This window comes from Aplidium turbinatum, chromosome 1 (assembly GCF_918807975.1).
Source record: "Aplidium turbinatum chromosome 1, kaAplTurb1.1, whole genome shotgun sequence".
Classification (NCBI taxonomy): domain Eukaryota; kingdom Metazoa; phylum Chordata; class Ascidiacea; order Aplousobranchia; family Polyclinidae; genus Aplidium; species Aplidium turbinatum.
Window position 1 is genome coordinate 7419874 of NC_137472.1, and position 9873 is coordinate 7429746.

General features: G+C 36.0%; 1 protein-coding gene across 1 annotated transcript; it reads left to right on the plus strand.

Annotated features, from left to right (window-relative positions):
• On the plus strand, window positions 1–9639 carry LOC145779090 (uncharacterized; the record flags this gene model as incomplete). The annotated part of the gene is made up of 8 exons (XM_082590664.1): window positions 1–1057; window positions 2097–2189; window positions 2437–2604; window positions 2830–2892; window positions 5128–5196; window positions 5864–6138; window positions 6827–7012; window positions 9163–9639. Coding segments are annotated over 8 exons (1986 nt in total), but the record flags the coding sequence as incomplete, so codon positions are not given.
• Between the last annotated feature and the right edge of the window lie 234 nt (window positions 9640–9873).

Consider the following 9873-nt stretch of genomic DNA (forward strand, 5'->3'; position numbering starts at 1 on the left):
TCAATCGTCGGTTACCCTGGTTCGGGGAAGACCACGCTGTCAAAACGCCTGGCAAGGCATCTAAACCAAAATGGAGACTTTCTTGCTTTGAGGATACCTTTCATGAATATGAGTAATTGTGAAGACGAGAAACTAACTTTAACGGAGCTTTTGCTTGGCGATGTTAATTTTATCTTGGAGCCAGAAGAAAAACTATCCGTTTTCAAATGGATGCAAAATCATCCCGAAAATTGTTTTTTCATCTTTGACGGATTCGACCAAGTGAACTGGAATTTAATTGAAAACGTAAAAAGATCTAATTACGATACTTTACTCACTTACCAAGAGCTAGTGTCGAATCTCTGCCTTGGAATGTTTTTGTGCAACTGCCACATTGTGTTTACTTCACGACCACACGCCATGCTTGAAATCCCGCAAAAATGTCGACCCAAGCAAACATATTTTATTCGTGATTTAACGTCGGAAAGCATGAGAAAGTTGTTTGATGCCATAATCAATGATGAACAAAAAGCCTCTAAACTTTGGAACAAACTAACTGTAAATACCCCTCATCTAGAATCATTGTGTCACAATCCTTTAATGTTGCAACTGTATTTGCAAGCTTCTCTTGGCATATCACACCACGTTTCAGATATCTCCACAATGACGCGAATATTTCAAGTTGTACTGGAAAATCTCAAAGTATCAGGGCACGCAATTTCTTTAACAGATGAAATCACTATAAAATTATCAAGATTAGCGTTTAAAGCAACAGAAAATAAAACTGTTTTACTCACTAACGATGATCTTGTAAAAGAAAAACTTTCCAGCCGAAAAGTTCATGATATTATAGTAACTTTAATTGGTTCAAATAGAACTTGTGGTCTTTTGGAGGGTAACCGCCAATTGTATTTTTCACACCAAACATTTCAAGAGTTTTTTGCTGCTTTATACATCACCCATCAAATGCCTTTGAAAAATTTTATATCATTCGTTCAAAATAATTTACTGAGCAGTCACTGGTCTGTAGTTGTGCAATTCCTTTCTGGACTTCTGTTGGATCCTTATATGAATAAAGGTAACTAGCATAATATGTTTTGACAACAATTCATTATTAGGCTACCTCATTCACTCAAATAGAGTATTATAATTTTGTTTATTTTTAATTTTCGTTACTTATTAACAGTGCTTGTTTTGTCATATAAAAAAATTACAACAAATCGGGCTTTAGATACTGTATCAAAACAATTTTAAAAATAAACTTACTGTAGGCTATATCATTTGCAAATTGGATTTGTACATTAAATGGAATGCATAGTATGGATGAAGCTGCACCTACCTGGCTTTCCATCACCTGCCCTAAAATCTGAACAATCCTACAATATCTCACAAGACATAAAAGAATGACGAGAGCTCTTGCACTGATTGCTCATTTGCTCAATCGATTTTTTTTTCATTTTACATATTATATTGTACTTGTTTGTGCTTTCCAAATACTGGAAATCCAAACTTATTACGATAAAGCTATGATAGAGAGCTCGTGTCTGTGGTTTAAGCTTATTACATTGGTTACTTATTGGGATGGCGCAGCGGATAAGGCGCTCGCTTTCGAATCATGCAATCCTGGTTTGACTTCCGGCTTAAGCTGGTTGTTGAAAACACTCCTCACCTCTACCCAGGGTGTAATAAATTGTGTGGGAGTAGTGGCTGAAGTAAAGGCGACCAAGGTCACCCTACTCTCGTTAGTGCCGAAGGCTTAGTATAATGTTAACCCTCTCTTCTCATTTTCCAATGCTTTAGATCAAGTATGGGACTCACCTTGACTTTTTTACTTATAACTAACTCAATTTATTACTTCTATTAAAATAAAATATGTAAGTTGTCCTTTGAATTGATGTTTTACATTTTCCTTTCAGAGATTGCATGAAGTATTTGTAAATTTTTATGCATTATTTTTCAAGATTTTAAAATAGTGTACAAGTACACAAAGTGTGTTATGAAGTTGTTAAAAACGTTTAAAATCGGCAAGTTGTCGGATTACCGCTTGGCAATAACTGACCAAAGTAATGGGAACTAAGATTATTTGTCTTTGAAAGTTCTTCAATTTGATTTTTCAGCTTGTTTGAGATCTGTTCAGAACCGGATCAACGAAGCGAGTCCAACACAAACACAAACACTTCAGAAAAAACGACTTCGTCATTCTGTGCCATGTAAGGAGATACGCTATTGACGCACAAGTTTTTCTTGAAATGAGTTACCGCATAAATTAAAGTTCACCACTAATTTTCAATGCTTTCACTTATACATTACTAAGATCATCTTCTTAATAAATTCAACTTATTTTTTTGTTCAATGTGGTCACTTTTGCCATACCTTGGTAATGTGTCATTGCATCTGGTCAAACTGTTTCCAAGGTCTACAAAAACAAAGTATTTTTCATACTAATGTGTATTTCAGCACTGCAACAAAGTTATTTTGATCAACCACCAGAAGAGGGGGGCACAACTGCCGATACTTCATATAATACACTACCATCCTACCGCAGTGCTTCATCTTTGTCTCAAAAGTCAAAATTTCAAATGATGACCAGCAACGTACAATCCTTTTTATTTGGAAGATTTTCAAGTAAGAAATATACTGAGTTAATGGTAAAATTGTTTAAATACAGCTTAAAAGGTAAACTTGAAAGAAAAAAAAAACAGTTTGCAATTTTCCACCTAATAAGCCTAATAATTCTTTCTAACCGTATCAAATTTTTATGCTAATGTAAGCCAACTTTACGTGCAAGTGTTGGAAATATTGAAAATGCTTTTTCCATGCAAATGTTTACATTTAATCACAATTTTCCAGGACCTTCTGTGAAGATTTCCAAACCGTCGCCATTACTTCCAATACCACATCAGCCAGGACTAAGTAAGATTAAACGTCACAAAACAAATTGAATTTTGACAATTATCTTCACTTATTTTTGTACTGCATAACACGCCTGTTTACAGTAAATACCTTTAGCGTCCTACCCCCCACCTCTATGTCGGTACTTGTCCTGATGAAGCTTTTCAAAACGATTACAGTGAAAAAGTCGAAAGCATAACATATACAACAAAGTAAGTATCAATTCCACATTGTCTAGTTGGCGTGGGTTCGGGTATCGGTTAAGCGATTATAAGTACAAGACTAGAAGATGTTTACAAGTTTTCTTTTGCCCATCTGGTAGGAAGATGCTGATGCCAAACAATTTCTCGGACACTCCAACAACAAAACGTCATCTTGAAAACATTTAATCTTCCATAACTTTTGTGTCTTTAAAAATGCTTCTTTTTGCTTTTCTTCAGACCCCCAAAGCGTGGAGAAAAACACTTTCAGGAGATAAAGATAGTGTAAACTTCCACAATTTTATCTAGACTTAACCCCAGCATAAATGAAATAATTTACGCTAATGCATAACTTGGATCATTTGACCCATATTGCTATTAGGCCTACATGTACTTTTAGTTAAAAATTATTCAATCCGTTGTAATGGCATGTGAAGTGTGTTTGTATCATTTTATATGCAACAGCTTGAAGAAGTAACAAGAAACAGAAGCACTGTACGGTTTACAGAACAGAATGAGGTTATGAAAAATTAAGACTTCAAAGGTGGTTAGCCCACTTCATGGCACTTTAAGATTTTCTAATTTATTCATTGCATTCGTTACACGTGATAGTTGTGACATTGTGTTATGGCCACACAGGCCAGCAACATCTGAAACAAAACTTTACAACCTTCTTACTTTTTGTCGATGGGCATAAGGAGCACTGCTTCTTCTTTTACTACATGTGTAGGAATGAACTTTAAAATAATAAGCCAGACTCTGACTAACAGCATACACTACATGCTGCATAAGCATTCACTGTTCAAGGAACATCTATAAAATAGTTATCCATCGATACATTCCTTCCTGAGCCTTGAAGTTGTGATGTTAGCATGATAACTACATTTTGACGCAAATATTTCTAAAGTTTTGATGTACAACTAAAAGATTTTAATGCCGTACTTGGCAAATTTGTGCAATAGATTGAGTTTCGCTTTTAACAGCATGATCGTTGCATACTTTACAATGTATATACTAGAGTTAGACTAACACCATTCGTCATAGCACATGACTAGGGAACTGTGTTCCGAAAGCTCGTGTAAACTGCTATTACCACAGCTCTTGCATCATCAGGTTAAACCAGGTCGTCAGTACATTTGTGAACTTGGCAGGTTTGTTGGCATGCATTGTGTGAAGTGACATCGCCCTCTGAGAGTATTTGCTGCTTGTCTTGTATATTATACTTCGAGAGAAAATTGAGTCCTTGGCGACAGTTTTCAACCAATTAGCTTCACGTGTAGCTAAAAGTAGCCTAAAAGTTTTGTCTTCCTCAGTCTCTCTGATCGCGTTTTCTTGTCATCCAATCGCAGAGGATGACATAGATTTTCAAATCTGTTTACGCTGAAAGCTGCTTTGCAGGAAGGATTTTGCTTTGAATCCAAGAACAATTTCCGTGCTTTTAAATCTCAGTTCTGTTCTATTCTTGTCAAGAGTAGGCCTATTACACCAACGAAAGCCAAAAGTTTTTAGTTTGTAGATGGTTCTACTTGGTAGCAACATGTCGACATTGCAAGTTAATATACATATGTGCTTCCTCCATTATATCATTACTAACAAAGACCTGAAATGCATCCTAGGGAGTGTGAATTTCGGATGAAGTAACTCTGTGAATCCATAACTTTCTTATTCATAGGCAACGTTTTGCCATGTCGATCAGTAGGCTACCTTGTTTATACCACATGCTTTGAGCAATAAACATGAGTAACACGCTCGGGTCATTTTGACCCGTGATACGCATGCTAGGGTTAACTTTCCAGCTTAAAAGACGTGTCTTTTATCAAGTTTTGGCAATTTTTAAGAGTTTTAGTTTGTAAGAAAGTTCTGGTGACTATAACAGATGATAGCCAAGTTGCACTAAACTCGTGTCAATGTAACTAACCAGAAACAATTGCTGCATCTTTGTCACCAACCCTAGTTAAGATAAACCGACAAATGCAAATACTCATCTTAATAAATTATTTAAATACTAGAATAGATTATATTTAGTCACATGTCACAATTTCAATTATTTTTTTAGCTGAAAAAAAACAAAAGAAAGAAATATTTGTCACTGAAATAAAGCGAAAGCTCAAGGAAGTTTCTGCAAGTAAGAAAAATTTTGAAGTAAAAGTCTAAAATTTCAGTCAACTATTAATTCAATTACAGCTTTTGAAAAGTAAAAGGCAAACAATGAGGTTTTGGATTCTTGACAAGAGATAGAAATTTAGAGATAATGCTTTTTAATATTTTTGATTTGTTTTGTTCGTCTTTCTGTATCTTAGTAAATGTTGAACCTCAGACATAACTCAGCAACAACACTACATTTAACATTATAAAATTATAAAAACAATAAGCTATCGTTTTCGACTAGTCATACCGCCCTTTTCAGACCTATAAGAAAAATACTAAAGAATCATACAGTATCACTGCAAAAAGTACGATCAAATCTAAACACTTGAGAAACTGCTTAACTGCCTCACACAAACCGATAACTGAAAAATTACTCAGCACAATGGGTCAAGTATTTGAGAGGTAAAATTGTTCACAAAAGGACTCAAGCACATTACACATTGTATTAATAAATGTTGTATTGTGATTTGGATTTACCGGTTTATGATTATTTTTCTTATTTCTCAGTAAATATAGTGTGAAACATTATTTCCTGCCAGCTATTTATGATCAAATTTCTCAAATCGTTGCTCCAGAGAGCACATCTTGATAAGCCAAGATGCTATTTATTCAAATTATGGATTTATTTTCGCCTGTATTATTAGATCACAACCGTGATCGTCGTCATGACGCCATTATATTGATGAGCAAGATCTTGCTGGAAAGCAGTGATGACAAAATCATCAATGAAGCAGGAAGTTATTATGATGGGAGAGTAATATGGATGAAGTCGTCGGACACTAAGAACGACTTTCACGGTGTCACTTTCTTTCTGAAATCGATGCAAGCGCGAGTGGATTGGCTCGATCTGTCCAATTGCAACATCACATCCAACCGATTCCGTCCGTGGATAGAAGCAATCAAATCTATGCCAGGATCGGTGAGTTCTGCTGAACATTTTTGTCGTATCCAGTCTTACTCCCGATGGTTGAAGAGTTAAACTGAGAGACATGGAAAATAAATAATACGATGTTTATGTCTTATGTTTACTTTTGAAACCAACGTAAACTGTATTAATTTATTGTTTGGTTATGTAATTACATTTGTTCCAGTCAGCTGAAGTTATATTAGGTTGAATACATATTGTACCACACTGCTACCTCAGTTATTTCTGTCAGCCCAGTCTGCTAGTCCGTTCCTGCTTCAGCGCGGAAGTTTTTTTCTTTTTTATTGGACATTCCAATCATTTTCTGATAACATCCGATGCTTTTTATTCTAATTTATCAACATTGTAACTTTATCTTTTTTCCAGTTTACAACCAAAATAATTTTCATACTTTCTCAAATTCGACTTCTGTAAATCTCAACAAAGCACATTTCCACATACTCAATAGTTGTTATTGAAAGTTTATTTTAACTAGTTTCATCAATTTTATTGAAGCTCATCTAAAAAATATTGTATCTCTTTGTATCCATTCAAAACAAATTTCTTTCCACACTTTTGGATTTCAGATGTGAACAGCTTTTAAGGATCATTTTTGGTGATCAAATTTGTGTTTGTGACATCATAAACAATATAAACAATTATTATGATGAGGTGATAATGACAACCATCAAACTTGTCTTAGATTGTCCATCTTCTCATTGACAATAACTTACTGGCGAGTGTAGACGACGTTATAGCGATAGTGCACAAAATTGAAGGGGAAGTAGCAATGCGGAACTGTCTGGATGATGGGAATGGGAGGTCCAGGCATTCCAACATGGAGGAACGTGCCAGATTGCAGGATGCTCTTGATGGCCTGGATAACAAGGTGAGGTAAATCTTTATCAATTTAGGGTTGTCACGCAGAATCATTTTCATTGGATGTTCGGTGAATGACATCAGATGTTCATCAGAAGGTGGTGACGCTCGCATGGCACACCACTTTCATTACTCTGAAACTTAATGACGTAATGATAACAAAGAAATTAGGAAACTCGGTTTTTGCAGGTTTGCTGGTTCAAGGTAGATAGTTAGTGTATCATAAGCCTGGTTGTGCACTACTAGTTTATAGATTACACTTCAAAGCAAATCAGTCCAAGATATTACGTAAAAAATCGTTGAATGAATTTATATTAAATTCATTATTTTCTGAGTTTTGCTTGTTATTCCACAGATTTGTTCCTTTCAAAAAGTGTTTCCTGGTCGTAAAAAGATTAAAACACTGGTCTCACATCGCAACTGTGCAAATTTAAGTTAACTAATAGTTCGTCTGTTATTCCATATTGCTTATTCCTTCCGCTAGATTGGACGTTACCTAGCTTGCAGGTTAGCCGTTTCCAAAAGAACAAAACCATCACAAAGTAATGTTTTTGCCGCTTTTATTTAGGATAATAACTCTAAAATAGTAAATCAGGATCTACTATAGTCTTCTGATAACTTTTGGCTTAGTTACCCACAAAATGCTGAATTTGGTATTAATTTAGTAAATTCGCCACCAACATGTTTTTTATTATGTCAGACGGGAATGCCTATTTGGCAGAATAAATACCCTGGGTACCTTGACGTACAGGAAATAATTTTTTGCTTCCAAAGATTTTGTCTGTCTCAATAGACAAAAATGCTTATTTAAGAAGAGGAGAGACTTTGAAGTGAGAAGCTAGTCCAATGCTTGTGAAACAAAATGCCTACTGTGACAAATTTCAGCCGGTTGGACGCAAATTACGAAACTCTTCCGATATTGTAAAACGCACAACCATCCGGTCTCTGTATGTAGTGCGTTGTCAATGTTGACAATAAGCACTAAGCAGTGCATTACCAAACAGTTGCACAGTACTCTTCTGAAAATTAGACAAGTGTTAGCGCTGCTGTCCGCTAAGTGTCAACCCTCGCTTCTCAGCTGAAGTCTGCCAGGCGCTTGAGTAGCACAGCGCGCAATGACAGTTTTTGTACAGTGACACCCAATGGTGGTGGTATTTGAGAGATTTTTGTAATGCCATCCCGAGGTGCTTTGGTTCGGTGGAGAAATAAAATTGAATTTTAAAACATGAAAAAGGACCAAAATTTAAAAAATATCTGACTACCTTCCAAAATTTGGCAACACTGAAGCCGGAGTCGGCCAGTTATAAATCGAGGAGTTGGAGTTTTACATTTTTCACCTGACTCCACAGCCTTGCGTAGAATATCATTTATCAGACGTCTCAGTTTGCTTCGCCGTGAGTTGTTGGGTGAGGGTAAAGTTTCTGTTTCTGATAAGCTCCATGGTTTTGCAGACCATGTGTCTGTCTGGAAGCAGCCTTATTAGCTGCTTCGCCATATCGTGTCGTAGGCAGCTGTTTGTATATGACGCAACAAAGATGGCTCATGATGTGTTAACTCTGTATGCTGCTAAAACTGCCATTTTATCCACAACGTAGACCTTGACACAAAACATCTCACAAGTCGTTTATCTTCCAGAAGCCTGTTTTCTCGACAAAGCGCATGACTCTTGTGCAGTGACAATGAACATGCAATCATAAAGAGACTGAGAGAAAAGAACCCCATAACCCGATCAACATTAAAACGCACCAGATTTTAAAATATCTTACTGCCTGGTTCAGATCTGCCGAAAAAAGATGGGATGACTTTAAATCGTCTTGCTTCAAACACAACATGTTTCATTGGGGTTTGTGTCACTCTTCAACCTGCGTCTGTGGCGAACATCAAACAACACATCACCCGTCATTGTAGGCCACAGCAGTCTTTTGGCCCACAAGATATGTGAGCTTCCTAGACCTTAACACTGAAACAATGCACTGGTTGCAGCAGTTGGGAGATGTTTTCTGAATTGCTGTCTCATAATCAAGATAGCGTTAAATTTAACCTCAATTTCAAAACAGAATTTGTTATGCAAACAAGCATTTGTTTGGAACAAAAGAAAATACAGAAAAAATTTAATTTCTTGATTCTAATTCCATCAGTTGTTTTTTTCGTGTTTTACAGAATTTAAAGCTTTGGGTTGATGGGGATGCTTGGAATCCAACTTATCTCAGACACAGAAGTTTACCACGTTCATAATTCTTACTAGTGACCTTTTCCCCATCATCGGATGGCTAATCTATCGGCCAATTTACATTGTTTTAACGTCTACTGATATTGAACCAACGCAACAAAACTAAATTGCCTGCCGGTTTCTCGTTGCTGTGTCAATCGTGTATCAAAACTTTGGCAACGTTATTAGTAACCATGTCAAAATCTATATCACGCGCTTGTGACCTATACTGTAAAGACCTACTTGTTTAAACTTTACAGTTGATCTGTGTGTGACTTGGTAGGCAAGCCGAGGTATGTCCCTGAAACGGTTTCGTATATATTTTATTTATTTATGTTTTATAGAACATGTTTATTTATGTTTCGTTATACTGCATAATTATGACAATTTTTAACTTTTTAAGTGAAATAATTTTCAATCAAATTTGATTTGGAGAATGAGATGTGGTCTCCTCTAATGAGAGTAGCGTAAACCAAAAGCCATTATAATGTTTCATTCATTTGGAAGAAGGGTCTTATCTGACTTTGGCAGTAAATGGGCTGTGAAGAGGTGGGTTAGAAATGGGTTTGTACACCTATAACTACAAAAGTTGCATTTTGATTCTAGGGATCCTTATTCTCGGACAGAGAAAGCCTCTAAAACGTTATTCTTGGCTATTTCGC